This window comes from Bos mutus, chromosome 7 (assembly GCF_027580195.1).
Source record: "Bos mutus isolate GX-2022 chromosome 7, NWIPB_WYAK_1.1, whole genome shotgun sequence".
In the NCBI taxonomy this organism is placed as follows: Eukaryota; Metazoa; Chordata; class Mammalia; order Artiodactyla; family Bovidae; genus Bos; species Bos mutus.
Genome location: NC_091623.1, coordinates 18236520 through 18253209, shown reverse-complemented (window position 1 = coordinate 18253209; position 16690 = coordinate 18236520). Strand labels below are relative to the sequence as shown.

At 35.3% G+C, this 16690-nt stretch overlaps 2 protein-coding genes across 5 annotated transcripts in view; one reads left to right on the top strand and one right to left on the bottom strand.

Annotated features, from left to right (window-relative positions):
* RASA1 (RAS p21 protein activator 1) overlaps positions 1-16690 on the bottom strand; it is a 111530-nt gene that overhangs the window by 13689 nt on the left and 81151 nt on the right. For all 3 annotated transcript variants that reach the window (XM_070373092.1, XM_070373093.1, XM_070373091.1), the window contains exons 10-17: positions 15569-15689; positions 14818-14974; positions 10326-10413; positions 5951-6028; positions 4037-4194; positions 3463-3539; positions 1855-2027; positions 1302-1461 (exon numbers count right to left, since the gene is read on the bottom strand). In XM_070373092.1, the coding sequence (XP_070229193.1) occupies positions 1302-1461; positions 1855-2027; positions 3463-3539; positions 4037-4194; positions 5951-6028; positions 10326-10413; positions 14818-14974; positions 15569-15689 (1012 nt within the window). The remainder of the gene's footprint in view (positions 1-1301; positions 1462-1854; positions 2028-3462; positions 3540-4036; positions 4195-5950; positions 6029-10325; positions 10414-14817; positions 14975-15568; positions 15690-16690) is intronic.
* The window catches only part of CCNH (cyclin H), a 247853-nt gene that overhangs the window by 229406 nt on the left and 1757 nt on the right, over positions 1-16690 (top strand). The window lies entirely within an intron of this gene.

Below are 16690 nucleotides of genomic sequence, written 5' to 3'. Positions count from 1 at the left end.
TCTATTACTTCCTAAGATCATAAACAGAAGGGATTCACACTGCCATGTTCATATGAACACACAAAGGCTTCAGACAGTTCTGTGACTTATCAGTAAGACTAGAGAGCCAAATAGTGACAAAACTAGCACCAGAATCCAGCCTTGCTTTCCACTGAGCCCACACTGGAAACTATGAGTTGATTTCCAAACAAGCATATAACATAAAATCCCAGTACAGATTAACTTAGTAGTCTAACATATAGCCATTAACAACTTTTAATAAAATTCTAAAAAACAAATATTGAAAGAAAAAAATCTCAGTATAAAATATGTTACCACCACTTTATATTTTTGTATTTTCTATGAGTAGGAGGAAATAGTTCTAGATTCTACAGTTTATTAATACCTGGGGAACCTAGAAGCAAGTACTGTCTGAGTCAAAGTGCTGGCTGGAAATGGGTTATTCTGATGTGTTTCCACGTGGTTACAAAGTACAATGTGTCCAGCTGCCTAGAAACTACCTATCTATATAGACGCTAGAAATAAAATGCAGCTGACACCCAACTTTTGTGCAGTGAATTTATAAGCAAAAAAAAAAACAAGAACATGGTAAGCATACCACACTGTTCTTAATAATCAGACACACTATGAACCAATGATCTGGACATGGAAGTCACTTTCTTATTGCTTCTAATACTAATTTGCCATGATAGAAACCTGTATTAAATATAAGTAACCCCCTGCTTCCTATATTAGCCAGCGTAACAATCTCAGCTGACACTCCGAATCTCAACTGACACTCCAACTAATTTTTTAATGAAGGAAAAACTGAGTAACTTCCTTTGTAAGATGATTTAATTATTTAATGTTTTAAGATAAAGTCCATATATACTTGATTATAAAAGAAAGCTGAGCGCCGAAGAATTGATGCTTTTGAACTGTGGTGTTGGAGAAGACTCTTGATAATCCCTTGGACAACATCCAACCAGTCCATCCAGAGGAAATCAGTCCTGAATATTCATCGAAAGGACTGATGCTGAAGCTGAAACTCCAATACTTTGGCCACTTTTGCAAAGAACTGACTCATTGGAAAAGACCCTGATGCTGGAGGAGGAGAAGGGGACGACAGAGGATGAGATGGTTGGATGGCATCACCAACTCAATGGACATGAGTTTGGGTAAACTCTGGGAGTTGGCGATGGACAGGGAGGCCTGGCAGGCTGAAGTCCATGGGGTCGCAAGGAGTTGGACACGACTGAGTGACTGAACTGAATCATTAACCCAGTTTTTAAAAGTATCACACTAACACATCCATACTATACCTTCCATGCTTATTTCTCTGTCATTTAGTGTACATAACAACAATGATTCAAGCTTTTCATGAAGAAAAATCTTCAGTAGAATGCTAGCGAGTAGTGTTCGGTCCTGTCCACATACATGTGATAAAGCATAGACTACATGAAGTTCCTTTTGCAGTATAAGCTAAAAAAGACATGGAGAAAGGTTGTTGAAAGTATACAATATTGAGCATTCTCAGATTAACAGAAAATATGTTCTTCTATGGGCTTCCCAGGTGGCACCAGTGGTAAAGAACCCACCTGCCAATGCAGGAGACATGAGAGAGATGGGCTTGATACATTCTCAATTTAGGAGTATGTTCTATTGAATACATGTACTAAAAACAATGAGATTGTAGCCTCTATATTCATAGACTTAATACCAATGTCATACTGCTGCACAGGTTTTCAATCTTCTCTGTCACTGTGCCACTAAACTATGAAATTATTATATTTAACTGAATGGACCTTTCATTAAAAGTTAACTATTTCTCTTAATGCTTTTAAAAATAAATAGTCTGGTAAATAACTTAAATACCTCCTTAAATTCGCTGTACTCTTCTTCTGGCATGATCTTTTCCATAGAATATCGTGCTCGGACACGCAGGGATCCTGGTTCAATACCTTTCAATGGTATATGGGAGCTGAGCAAAAACCATTCGTCTGTGGCATGCCCCTTCTGTAACCGGCTCAACTGGCAGCGCATAAATACTTTGACAGAAAAATATCAAATGATTACTGTCTCAAAAGATGACACTGTAATTAGTCCCACAAATTTTCCTAATGTTATATCTTCTCTATAGTGTTAAACACTTTTTGTGGTATTACTTAAAAGTCCTTTAATGAAAAGTGTTTAACACTATAGAGAAGATATAACATTAGGAAAATTTGTGGGACTAATTACAGTGTCATCTTTTGAGACAGTAATCATTTAAGTAATACCACAAATTTTAACACTTAATGCTTACTTCATTCATTTACTGAATGCCTACTATGTGCCAGACTCTCTGATAGGCAAGGATGTGGAATACAGACATGATTAATACATGGTCTCTGACATGCATGGAGATCACCGTGTAGCCAAGGAGGCAAGAAATCAATTATGGTACCCTGCAGTAAGTGCTATAAAGTTGTTAATGCTGATGAAGTACAGAGAAACAATTTGTAATTCAGCCCGTGAAGTTCTAAACATCCATTCCAAACAGATACCCGTTAAGCTGACTGTAACAGGATCTGGAGGTGTAACTAAGTAGAAAGGTAGAGAAAAAAAAGGCAGTGTGCACACAGTCTGAACACAAGGTATGGCGGATGGTTTTAAAATCCATAGATAATTTAAGAGCAATAAGAAGGCTGGTGCAGCTGGAGAGAAGGATAGATTCAATATACAATATACAAGATAGATACAATATACAAGGATACAATATACAGAAGATTGGAGTATGTCAGGAAAGGTTCTGTATCATTACTAGGGGGTTAGATTTTATCTTAAAAATAATGGGAACCACTAAAAAATGTTAACCACTTAAAACAGTACAGAAGTTACAGAATATAGCAAAAAATCCAGGCTTTGATTCTGTTAACATGTATCACTTTTTTCTTCCTAAGCCTGATTTTTAAGAAGATATTTAAGGATTAATCTAATCCACTCTTGTGTGAATGGCTAAATCCCACTGTCACCTGTTTCCAAAATGGGCTGGGAAAAGCATGCTGCTGAGAACAAGGACTGGCACTAGAAGTGAACAGTGTTTTAAAGGAAAAATAGAGTGCTTTTTTTCATGTCCATGCAAAGGATAGGAGAGTAGGAGAAACCTAAAAAGTAGGAAGAAGGGGTAAGGAAGCATCACAGAAAGATGACCGCTGTCACTATTTTCTTTTTCTTGTTATTCATTGAGTGAGGAGGGTGAACAGACACTACTTTAAGGGTTTAAGATTAGAGTATATACAATTTAGCCATTTTGGTCTTTATTTCTTTTTTGGACACATTCTTTCTCAACAACTAATATTTTCATACGTACAAAAAGCAATCTCAAGTTACACTACTTACATACCTTTATAATTTCCATTTTAGACTCTACTTCATTATGAATTTCCAAAGTATATAAAACATACTTTTTTACTTTAGAAATAAATTTCTGTATTAACTTACAGATATCAGGATCTTTGCTTTTCTTCGTTTTATTACTAAGAGTTATTTCAAATCTGTTGATGTCAGGAGGAAGATCACTAAAGAAGCATGTGGGGAGAAAAAGAATTAAGAAAATGTCCTGGCATCAAACTATCTAATTCCTTTGTCTCTAGTATCGAATAAGCTCCCTATTTATTTCTGCTACTTAACCCAGTTCAAAGTGGTAGATTTAAAACTAGATTCAAAACAGGTTTATCATTTGGTATACAAGAATACAGACAAATTACACTTTGCCTACCATCTTTAACTTCCCCAAGTACACTGTGGAAACCCTCATAAATATTTTGTATGCGTATGTTAGTAGATGCTTTTGGATTTATCACTGAATAACTAGGTGAAAAACCATGGACATAGCACTTTACTAACAAAAGTAAACAGATAAGATAAAAAACAAATATAGGTACTATTAAAATGCCTGAGCCTGGCACCTTGTTCTGACTGGTTTAGATACAGAGTTAAAAGGAAAAAAAAAAAAAAAAGAAAATGCATTATGGGATAAGAAAATCATCTAATGTAACAAGAAAATAAGACTTACTCAAAGACAAACTCTTCTGACCATACAGGGTTTTGCCCTTCCCTTGCATGAGTTTTTGCTACCTGGACGCTATTCAGGTAGATGTTACAATATGGATTAGTAAAATGCTTTACTGGGAGTTTATGGGCTTCTTCAATATGTAAAATAAGACTGCTGACCTAAAGAAAACACAAAAAGTATTACCCCAGATTTCAAGAATTACACATTAGGTTTCAAAGGCAATTATAAAAACCCAAAGTAGTGACTTATCCCCCTCTTTTTCAGGAAACATGACTTTCAGTTGTTTTCCTTTTTAAGTGACATAGAATATGACATTCAAGCATTCAGCAAATTCTCACTTAAAAAATAAATATAATTGTATTTTACAAGTTATTATTCCAATTACAGTCTGACAAAAATAATGAAATATACCTTTTTTACTATAAAACCATGATTCACAGGAAATAAAGTTGAGAAGAGGATTCTTTATTAATTTAAGTAAATAACTGTCACCACCCAAAGCAAAATCTAACATACTATATAATGCTCCTCTGGAAGATTTTATTTCTATATAGAGTTCCACAGCTAGAAAATATTTTAAAAATACTGATTCTACCTTCTCATTTTACAGAAAAGGATACAGATCCAAAGAAGCCGTTTTTCAGTTTTGATGCCAAAATTTAGATTCTGATTCCAAAATTCTAGTATCGGGTTCTCTTTCCCTCTTGCCACCTGCTATTTGTATGGACTTGCACAAGTCAATTTCTATGGGCCTCTGCTTCCTCAGATGCAAACTTAGGATAAAGTCTACACTGCAAATTGTTGTAAAGATTAGAAATGATATGTATAAAAGCACAAGTGGAAAAAAGCTGGCACATGTATGTCCCTAGGGAGATTATCAGACTTCTGGCTACAGGGAACGTTAAATTTAGAGTCATCTAAAAATAACCATTCATCCACTTCTTGGTTAAATTCACCTAGCTTACTGGAAATTCTCATAAGTATTAATAAAACAAGAGTTACTTTAGTCAATAAATACGGTACTATGCTTTCCTCAAAATTCCAAGAATGCTAAAATTTACTTAACTTTTTTTCAATTATCTGGGGATAACTAGAAGAAAAAAGCAAAGAAATGGAGGGTATACAGTTGACTTTACATACCTAGAAAAAAAAGAGAAAGCCTAGCTTTACTCTGCATAAATGAACATGCAGGACAGTCATGTTAAGGTTTCAAAAAAGATAGGATACTACCTGTAAGTTACGTAATAGGTTTCAAAAGCAATTACTATAAAAAACACTCGAGTTACCAGGATTCGTACTGTCAGTCAGATGGTTTTTTCCATGAGCACTTTTAGTTCTTTTTTGACACCGGCCAAAGTAATTTTTTGAAGAAAAGAATAATAGTGCCAAGCAGAATACTTTCTGTTGTTGCTGACTTGGTACTGGAACTTTAGGTAGAAGAAAAAAGGCCCTGGTATGTAGTCAACAGATGGCATTAGGGACTAAGTACCCTATACAAGGCAGTGAAGTCTGCCTGCAAAGAAGGAGATGCGGGTTCAATCCCTGGGTCAGAAAGATCTCCTGGAGAAGAAAATGGCAACCACTCCAATATTCCTGCCTGGGAAATCTCATGGACAGAGAAGCCCAGTGGGCTACAGTCCATGGAGTCATAAGAGTCAGATACAACTTAGCAACTAAACAACAACCCAGCAAGGATATAAGAATATTCTTCTTCATAAAGAAATAACTATTTCTCCTGCTGCTGAAGTCAAGTGGGAGCATGGCTTTAAAATGCCTGAAAAAGATTAACCTCTCTTAAGAAATCTAAAGTATTTGAAATGTTGCCCAAAATAGTTCAAAGAAAGAGCAAAGTGATAAAGCAGAAAACAATCACAAATCTGTAACAATCACAAATCAAAGAAAATAAAATTTCACCTGACGCAGGCGTTTATTAGATGTCCCTGGACTACTTTTCCTTAAGTTGCAAAATGCCTGCAGACCTTTCATCCAATCCTACGAAAAAGAGTAACAGCATTTCAAAGAAATATTCTATATAACAGTTTATGCAGTTTCCAGTCATCAATTTGGGATCTTCCTCAAAATTCAATAGTTCTTTTCTTCTCTACACTCAAGAGTATCCTGCACTTTAAATATATCTGTGCTCCAACAAAGTAAAATAGTGACCAAAACAGTTGTAATAATTTCTGCAAAATATTGATTGTATTATTGCAGAATCTCTAAACTAATCCTAAGTGTCAATGAGTGATTGTTTATTAGCCAAAAAATAAATATACATGTAGTTAAGCAGTTAAACTTGAGGCACCCTAAGGCAGAATTTAACTTGATATACTTTGTGAAAGGAACGCTGACTGTAAAACCAACTGATAATGTGATGACTGATTTGATGACTAGTTTTCTAATTACCTTAGACCATGAAACATATAAGGGGATCTGGGTGATTTATAAGCCTTTCAAATATTAATGTTAGATATAAAATATTGCAGCCTAATATTAAAACTAAGTTGCAGATATATTCTCAAATGTTTAATACCCTACCACACTGGAGAAAGGAGAGAATAATTTTAGGTTTATAAATTATAACCATGTTTGGCATACATGTTTCTAGTAAGCTCTGTACTATTGCTTCACTCAATTATGTCTTCAGTGTGTTGGCTACTTCAATGAATCTGAATTCTGTCAATGTTTAGAGTATGTCTTTTAATGGGCAAATTTAAGACTAAATCAATTATCATAGCTTTTATAAAGAGAAGACAATAACCAGAGATCCTACAGGTCACCAAAGTAACAAAAATTTGGAATACCAGTGGCATATTTGGACTTTAAGAGGTATATGAAAACACGAAATATGTAAAGAGTACAGATAAATAAGAAAATGTTGTATATATACATTATGTGAGACACCCAAAACATACTGAAATGTCATCAAGCTGTGTAACACATCTTTAGAAAGACAGAATATGATAAAATAACTGAAAGACAGGATACTCAAATTTAAGTTTCGTTCCTAACTCAATTTCTAATGATTAAAAAAAATGCCAAAGTTACCCAAATATTATGAGCCCTATTTTTGCAAATTAGGGATAAATACCCATCCTCAAACAGTAAAGAATCTGCCTGCAATGCAGGAGACCCGGGTTTGATCCCTGGATTTGGAAGATCCCCTGGAGAAAGTAATGAATACTCACCCCAGTATTGTTCCTGGAGAATCCCATGGACAGAGGGGCCTGGTGGGCTACAGTCCATGGAGTCACAAAGAGTCAGACTAATACTTTCACTTTTTTCACCCATGAAACAAGTTTTTATGTGTATTACAAGCTAACAATGAGTATTCAATTGTGATATTTTTTCCATGACATGAAAAATGATATGCAATTATGAGCCATAAAACACAATGGCTCGTTCATCAAGTTTATTCTACAGCCAAACATATCTTCATAATTTATGAATCAGGACCCAAGCCAGGATCCAGAGTTTTAAGAGCATCTGTCTCATACCCAGAATTGGCAAATTATCTTCTTTTTTCAATAAAGTCACGTTCTTTAACCTCTAAACTACTTTCAGGTTCCTTCCACAGAGTATCAGCAGAAGAAAATACAGCCATATATCTACAAAATACCACTGAACACCCCAGAAATACTGTGGTTCAGAGAAATCAATGTATTTTTAAAAGCAGATCTTTAAAAACATTTCTTCACATTACTTAAAATTTAATAAAAGTTTTAATAAAGGCACTGCACCTGGATCAATGGCTAATACTGAAAGAAAACATATCTAGACTTAGAAGAAAAATAGAAAAATTCCTCAAATTTTTCCTTGTGATAACTGAATTTCTATTTTTAGATACAGAGTTCAACCAGTGAAGAATAGCCAACGCTTATTAGCAAAACTAACTGACTTGCCTTTTTGAGTATACTGAGAATATCTACAAATCCCTTATGATTATACAGAAGTGAGAAATAGATATAAGGGCCTAAATCTGATAGATAGAGTGCCTGATGAGCTATGGAATGAGGTTCGTGACATTGTACAGGAGACAGGGTTCAAGACCATTCCCATAGAAAAGAAATGCAAAAAAGCAAAATGGCTGTCTAGGGAGGCCTTACAAATAGCTGTGAAAGGAAGAGAAGCGAAAAGCAAAGGAGAAAAGGAAAGATATAAACATCTGAATGCAGAGTTCCAAAGAATAGCAAGAAGAGATAAGAAAGCCTTCTTCAGCGATCAATGCAAAGAAATAGAGGAAAACAACAGAATGGGAAAGACTAGAGATCTATTCAAGAAAATCAGAGATACCAAAGGAACATTTCATGCAAAGATGGGCTCAATAAAGGACAGAAATGGTAGGGACCTAACAGAAGCAGAAGATATTAAGAAGAGGTGGCAAGAATACACAGAAGAACTGTACAAAAAAGATCTTCATGACCCAGATAATCACGAGGGTATGATCACTGACCTAGAGCCAGACATCATGGAATGTGAAGTCAAGTGGGCTTTGAAAGCATCACTACAAACAAAGCTAGTGGAGGTGATAGAATTCCAGTTGAGCTATTTCAAATCCTGGAAGATGATGCTGTGAAAGTGCTGCACTCAATATGCCAGCAACTTTGGAAAACTCAGCAGTGGCCACAGGACTGGAAAAGGTCAGTTTTCATTCCAGTCCCAAAGAAAGGCAATGCCAAAGAATGCTCAAACTACGACACAATTGCACTCATCTCACATGCTAGTAAAGTAATGCTTAAAATTCTCCAAGCCAGGCTTCAGCAATATGTGAACCAGGAACTTCCTGATGTTCAAGCTGGTTTTAGAAAAGGCAGAGGAACCAGAGATCAAATTTCCAACATCCGCTGGATCATGGAAAAAGCAAGAGAGTTCCAGAAAAACATCTATTTCTGCTTTATTGACTATGCCAAAGCCTTTGACTGTGGATCACAATAAACTTTGGAAAATTCTGAAAGAGATGGGAATACCAGACGACCTGATCTGCCTCTTGAGAAATTTGTATGCAGGTCAGGAAGCAACAGTTAGAACTGGACATGGAACAACAGACTGGTTCCAAATAGGAAAAGGAGTACGTCATGGCTGTATATTGTCACCCTGCTTATTTAACTTATATGCAGAGAACATCATGAGAAACGCTGGACTGGAAGAAACACAAGCTGGAATCAAGATTGCTGGGAGAAATATCAATAACCTCAGATATGCAGATGACACCACCCTTATGGCAGAAAGTGAAGAGGAACTAAAAAGCCTCTTGATGAAGGTGAAAGTAGAGAGTGAAAAAGTTGCTTAAAGCTCAACATTCAGAAAACGAAGATCATGGCATCTGGTCCTACCACTTCATGGGAAATAGATGGGGAAACAGTGGAAACAGTGTCAGACTTTATTATTCTGGGCTCCCAAATCACTGCAGATGGTGACTGCAGCCATGAAATTAAAAGACGCTTACTCCTTGGAAGGAAAGTTATGAACAATCTAGATAGCATATTCAAAAGCAGAGACATTACTTTGCCAACAAAGGTCTGTCTAGTCAAGGCTATGGTTTTTCCTGTGGTCATGTATGGATGTGAGAGTTGGACTGTGAAGAAGGCTGAGCACTGAAGAATTGATGCTTTTGAACTGTGGTGTTGGAGAAGACTCTTGAGAGTCCCTTGGACTGCAAGGAGATCCAACCAGTCCATTCTGAAGGAGATCAGCCCTGGGATTTCTTTGGAAGGAATGATGCTAAAGCTGAGACTCCAGTACTTTGGCCACCTCATGCGAAGAGTTGACTCATTGGAAAAGACTCTGATGCTGGGAGGGATTGGGGGCAGGAGGAGAAGGGGACGACAGAGGATGAGATGGCTGGATGGCATCACTGACTCGATGGACATGAGTCTGAGTGAACTCCGGGAGCTGGTGATGGACAGGGAGGCCTGGCGTGCTGCAAATCATGGGGTTGCAAAGAGTTGGACACGACTGAGCGACTGATCTGATCTGATCTGATCTACAACCTTTCTTCAGAGAAGATTTTAAATGAGCATTCTCAGTTGAGCCGAACATCATAAGAGTATTTTAAGGTCAATTTAGAATGGAATTTTACCAATAACCCTTCACTGTGTTTTGGGTTTTTTTTTTTTTTTTGCATTTCTTTCAAAAATTTTTTTACACATGCAAGTTCTTATTGCTTAAATTAAAGGATGATTAGATTTCAGACATCTTTTTTTATCACCGTAAGTACAATAGTTTTCTATTCTAGTTAAGAAAATATGGACTGACTAAAGGTTTATAGTGGTTGAAAAAACATTTAACTTACCTCTGCCTGTTCTGGAGTTTCTCCTGCAAAGTAGAAGATGTAATGTTCTTCACTAAAGTGCTGAACCACTATCTGGAAACAGTTTGGCCTTTAAAATACAAACAAAAAGTTATTAGGAAGTTCAACAAAATGTACTGATTACAGCACTTATACCAACTTTAGAAAAAAAAATCAATATACTTATATAATTTATACAAAATTAACAATTCATTTAGAGAAATAATCCACTGTACTAGATTACTAAAAAGAATATGTCAGCTGCATATACTTTAGAAAGCTTTCTGTCTGTAGTACTGAAATCTATCAAAGTTTAAAAACATTTCAAAGTACTATGTAAATTATTTTAAAATAGAAAAGTTACAAGAAAATTGAAAAGTTAAAACAAAATTGAAGCAGAAGTGCTAGAATTGCATATAGCTAATCTAAAGACTTTAAAACAAATAAAATATGTTACTAAACTTGCAGCTTAAGGATGATATATAATACACATTTCTATGTACTGAGGAAAGACTAGACATTTGGGTTCTTTAGACCCAAAATGTTCTTAATGGCTATCTCTCAGTAGATTATGGGTGATTTTAATTTTCTTCTTTATAACTTAAAAATTTTTTAACAACTGGCCACTTTTCATCTTTTAAAATGGAAATGTCAACAAGCGTATTTTGAGGATCAGATGACCTAATAGTAGCGTACACTAAATATTAGTTCTGTTCTTCCTATAAGTATGTACTGTACTACATATGATTTACTTGACGAGTAAATACAATATTAGTAGTTTACATATTTTTTGAAGATGTGTTGTTTTTCCAATTAGATTTGAAAGTTTAAAAGGGCCTTCAAACTTTTGTAATTTAATAAGTGTTATTTGTATTTCTTGCTTTAACCAAAGAAATATCTTAGACCTTGGTGTTAGAAGGTCATAGCAAAATACACAGAGTACAAGCTTAACATATGGATTAAAGATAAAAAACCATGTCTTCAATGCTTTAAGAATACCATAGAACAGTGGAATATGTCAGCTGAAAACTTCTGACTCTGAAAGTGGTTTGTACCAGACTAACCCTCCTGGATGGATAAAATATAAACCAAACAAAACACAACTGTATGAAGTCACTGGAGAACAATGAGGTGGCTAAGACTTGAGGGACCAAGATATAACGAGGTGAGACTGACATTCTCCACAGCCGTTCTTTTCAAGGTGTTTGCCAAATCCTAAACTGCTTAGGGCAGGAAGCTGAGGCAATAAGCAGAAAGCATCTAAGAGGCTAAAAAGCTAACCAAGCACATTCAGAGTTTCACAAGTGTTGGGAGAGACAAATGAGTTCAGGGCCTTTAGATGAGCTGGCTTTCTGTTGAGACACCTGAAGGGCTATGCCTTCAGAAGTAAGAGCAAATCAGAGATAAAACAGCCTTCACCAATACTTGCAGTTGCTTCCTAGGCAGATCAATATGAACTACCCCTACTCTAACTTATCTGGCAGAAGAACAGTCCTCTCTGGAGGCAATAACATTATGTATAGCTTCTACAGTTTGTCACATACTATGTCCACTATTTAGTCAAACATAAATTGACATTACAGGATCAAATGACTGAAAAGCTGAAAGAAAAACAGATGAGAAAGATCTACATATAATATAGATGTTGAGGACAGATACAACTTTCAAATATTTTTAATAGTAATTAAAATTCTTTGAAAAAGATAAAAAAAAGAATTTTGTTAGATAACTAGAAATATAAAGGATGACTCAAGTGGAAATTATAAAGTGGCAAATGTAATAAATAAAATTAAGACCTTAACAAATGCATTTAACTACAGAAGAATAGTGAACTGAAAGACAAATCAGAAGAAAATATCTAACCTGAGGCACAGAAAGGAAAAAAACATTATGAAAAACATAGAGGAAACTGTTTAACAGACACATGGGATGTAGTGGAAGGTTGATAACATGCAATGTGAATTCCAGAAGAGTCAAGTGAGAGTGGCAGCTGGGCTGTTTAAACAGACACTAACGGAGAATTGTTCAAAACCGACAGGAGACATCAGGTCTTAAGAATAAAGAAGCTTTGCAAACACGATAAATTTTTAAAAAAATTTTTTTAAAGTAGGCACATATTGATTTAACCTTTGAAAATCTAAGAATAAGGAAAGATCTCAAAGCTTCCAGAGAAAGATGACATAAGTATACACCTTGAAGGAAAAAAAAAATATCTATAGTCTCCAAAAGAGAAACAATCAGAATGACAAAATGTTGGAGACTCTTTACAAGGCTGAAAGAAAATAATCACCAAACCTAAAATGTAATATCCATCAAAAACATCCTTCTTAAAAAGATAAAACAATAAATACTGCCACAGTAAAAGATTCAGCCTAAGCAAAGATAAAGGTGCAAAACTCCCATGTAAATATTCAGTACAGCAATAACTCTGTATGACTGAAATGTCTTTCAACTTGTGCTTCTGAAACAGTTAATATTTAAAGTAAAGCAGTATTAAAAGTCAGAAGTTTAATATAAAGAAACAATATTAGAGACATCTCAATAATACTGAAAAAACCTGGAAAAATTGCACAGCTACACAACTAAAGCACTGGAGAAAACAGCTGAACAGCAGGGCTGACCAGCATTCCTACACCACAGGCTGGGTGAGCATTGCAGTCATCTCTACTGCTGTAGGCTGCCATGAACTTTCACATTAGACTCCACCCAGATGCTCAAGGTAAGTCAGTATACGGGGCTCTACACTTACACAAAGCAAGAAATATACAATGACTTTATCTATTTGATAACACAACAAATAGTGTATTCTCAGTATTTTCAGTAGTTACTGGAGGAAATGTTCACTGCTCCTTTCTCTGGCACTGTTTGCCACCTTTGCTCTCATGAAGGAAGTGGCTCTGTGACAAAAACCCAGTACACACAAAGCAAGGCAGAGCAGCAAGACTGAGAGGAAGCCAGAGGTCTGACCTGGCTACATCTGAAGGCCACGTTTCCCAGATTGTTAAGTGAGGGGAAAAAATCTTAACTCCTATCTTACCCAGATTTGTCTTTTTTTTGTTTTTTGGACAGCTGTCTTCAAGAGATATTAAGAAGTGTTTGGGGCTGGGTATCAAGCAAGAGTATCAAGGTTAAATGAATTCATCAAATACTTCATAGTATTTTATGATGATTCACATAGTATTTCATGATGATTCATAGTATTTCATGTTGATTCACTCTTGATGATTCACAATACAAACATGGGCTACAACTTCAGAATGTCCCACTGTCTGGAAAATTATTTGTTCAATTCAGCATCTCCCAAACCTATTCAATCACTTAAAAGAGGCACTGTTAAATTTCAAATAATACTAATGTGATCTCCTAAACACAATTTGGAAAAAATGACAAGCTTGTACACTCTACAGGTATTTCTCTTGAAGCTTTCCCAACTTAAATAGGAAAAACTGAAGTTGCCTAGTAGAAATGCCATCCTGCAGCAGAAAACAGATTGTTAAAAATTTGTTGTAATTATCTGTGTTTCCTTCATCATGCCTGTGTGCCTTACTCAGTCGCCCAGTCATGTCCAACTGTTTGCCATCCCCATGGGTTGTTCGCCCACCAGGCTCCCCCGTCCATGGGATTTTCAGGCAAGAATACTGGAGTAGATTGCCATTTCCTTCTCCAGGGGATCTTCCTGACCTAGGAAGCAAACCAGCGTATCTTGTATCTCCTGCATTGAGAGACAGATTCTTTACCACTGGTGCCACCTGGGAAGCCCCCATAGCAATACGTAATAAAATTGCTAAGTATACCCAAAAACACTAGAATGGATTCATAACATAGTCCATCTTTTAAGTGGTCAAATAGGTTTATTAATAATACTGATGGTGAAAGGTAAAGAAAGGCCCTTGTTACAAAAATCTAGATGGAATTAAGTGCTGAATTTGCCTTGTGATGTTCAGGATTTACTTCTATTTATTTTCTTAAAAACTGTGACTTTAATGTAAGAAAAAAAGTTTTAATTTCAAACCTGAAATACTCTCTCCTCTTTTCTATTGAAATAATTGTTTTTTTTTTTTTTTTTTTAGCCCTTCCGCCCCGAAATAATTGTTTTTATACTACAGTTGTCTCTCAACATCAGCTTTCTTAGGAATCAAGTTAATATAGTACAACTGAGTGATCTAGTACTATCAGATGCATTGAGTTAACCAAGAATGATAAAATAGGAGAAAGGCGACAAGAATCAAAGTCATTCAAAAGACTGGCAGTAAGTGCAGGGAAGCACACTGCATATACAAGAGATCCATAGATTTCTATGTGATATAGTGGAAGTAGAATTTTACGCATAAGTTAGTCTAAAAGAGAAAAACAAAAATTATCCTAGAAAGTAAACATGACATTTTCAGATGATTTTCAGGCTCTCAAAATTGGTTTGCTATGCTTTGAAATGATCTGAACATACTAGTTTATTATTAAAACAATTCCAAAAATATATAGGAAACCAATTTCTTACCTGCCAAAGAGACTATCATGAACAACATAGACAGAACACACGCTGAGATCTATTAATCCTTTTGGTTTTGTAGCTCGTTTTTCACTTTCAAAATAAATAAGTTGGGCATCACTGCCCTCTAAGATAAAATATAAATTTTTCCACCTTTTTCCCTTTCCTGTTAAAAAAAAAACAAATTGTTCTCCCTTAGCCAAATAATGAACTATAAAATCACCGATAGTAAAATCATACAAATGATCATTGCTTAAAAAAAGTCAAATATATTTCATATTTCAATTTTTATTCCCAAAGCTTCAATAATACCAATCCTTATAAAATGAGAAAAATGTAATCTATCTGTAGAAAAATATTTTGTTATATTCCTTGTTTTAATGAATTACAAGGTAAGTGACAAGGGTACCTTAACAGTGTATTTAGAGATTTCATTACAATAAATCATTAAAATTCTCGCTTAGCATTAATTCTTTTCTGGTCCTAAGGGAAAAAAATCTCTTCTGCTAGTCATGCACCCCTCATCCCCCACATTTCTTAATGCCAAACTGAGGCAAATATATAAACTAGAAACCTCAATACCATGAATGTGATAAATGTCAATAAGAATTTTCACTTAAAAAAAGTTATGGACAGGTGACCAGGGGACCAAGAATCAGATGCCAACTTGTTAAATTCATATCTCAATAAGATTTATGCCCAGTACTCACAATGTTTCTATTAAGAAGCTGAATCTTTAATCTTAAAAGTTTACACTTACCTTTTTTTAGAAGATAACCTTTTTTAACAATATTTTTATAAAAGGCATCCTTTGTTTTACGACGAATTGTATTATAAATTTCCTTGCCATCCACTGCATCATTCAGTACTTGTTCTTGATCCTGAATTTTCAAAAATATTAAAATTATTTCATGAATTCTTTATGGAAATGAAGTAAAATCTACTAAACTACCAACTTAAAAACCAGATTGTTCCTGTCTAGACATTAAAAAAATAATAATACCAAAATCTAAAATAATGTAACATACATATTAAGAGATTCTGCTTTCCAAAGAAATTTTCAAAAAGGTGCCCTTACCATTTCTCAAGAACTATTTTTTAAAATACAGTTTTTTGTGTGCTTTATAGCAACACTGTTTTGAAAACATGCATTTGTCCCAGCATAACTGATAGATTTGAACCAATTTGAGCATAAAGCAAATTCATGTTTGCTTATGCACAATTACATCCTCGAGAAATTCTAAGTCAGTGCAGAAAGCTGCACCCAGCTGAAATGCGATGCCTAGGAATACGCAAAATACATCCCAAAAGCCGAACGGCCTGCCCAGATTCACTGAGTGTTATAAGCCATATCCATCCAGCCACATCTGGCGTCCTAATGTGTCTGATTTCAGACAGTCCTCCTTTTACCACTTCCCACTATTTACAACCCTTCTGATGGCCTCTTCCACAAGAAAACTTCAGGCCTTTTTCAAGGTAAAGTGCCTTATTTATTGTACTACTTGATGCGAAAGTAACTGCTGTTTTTGCATTGTTGAACTCTGCCATCTGATTTTGGAATACATTCTTAAATAAATGTGTTTATGTTATACATCATTTTAATGCGTATTTCTCGCTTTATGCTTTTTTGCTAATGACTTATTGCTGTTTAGTTTTTAGACTGTGGAAATGATGTTAAGACAAAAAGCAAATTCGAGCGATTTTTTTTATTCGAGTTCAAATGCATTGTAAAGCAGCGGAGATAACTAGCAACATAAACAACACATTTGGCCCAGGAACATGAACATATAGTGCAGTGGTGGTTCAAGAGGTTTTGCAAAGTAGGCCTTGAAGATGAAGAGCATAGTGGCTGGCCGTCGTAAACTGACAACGACCAATTGAG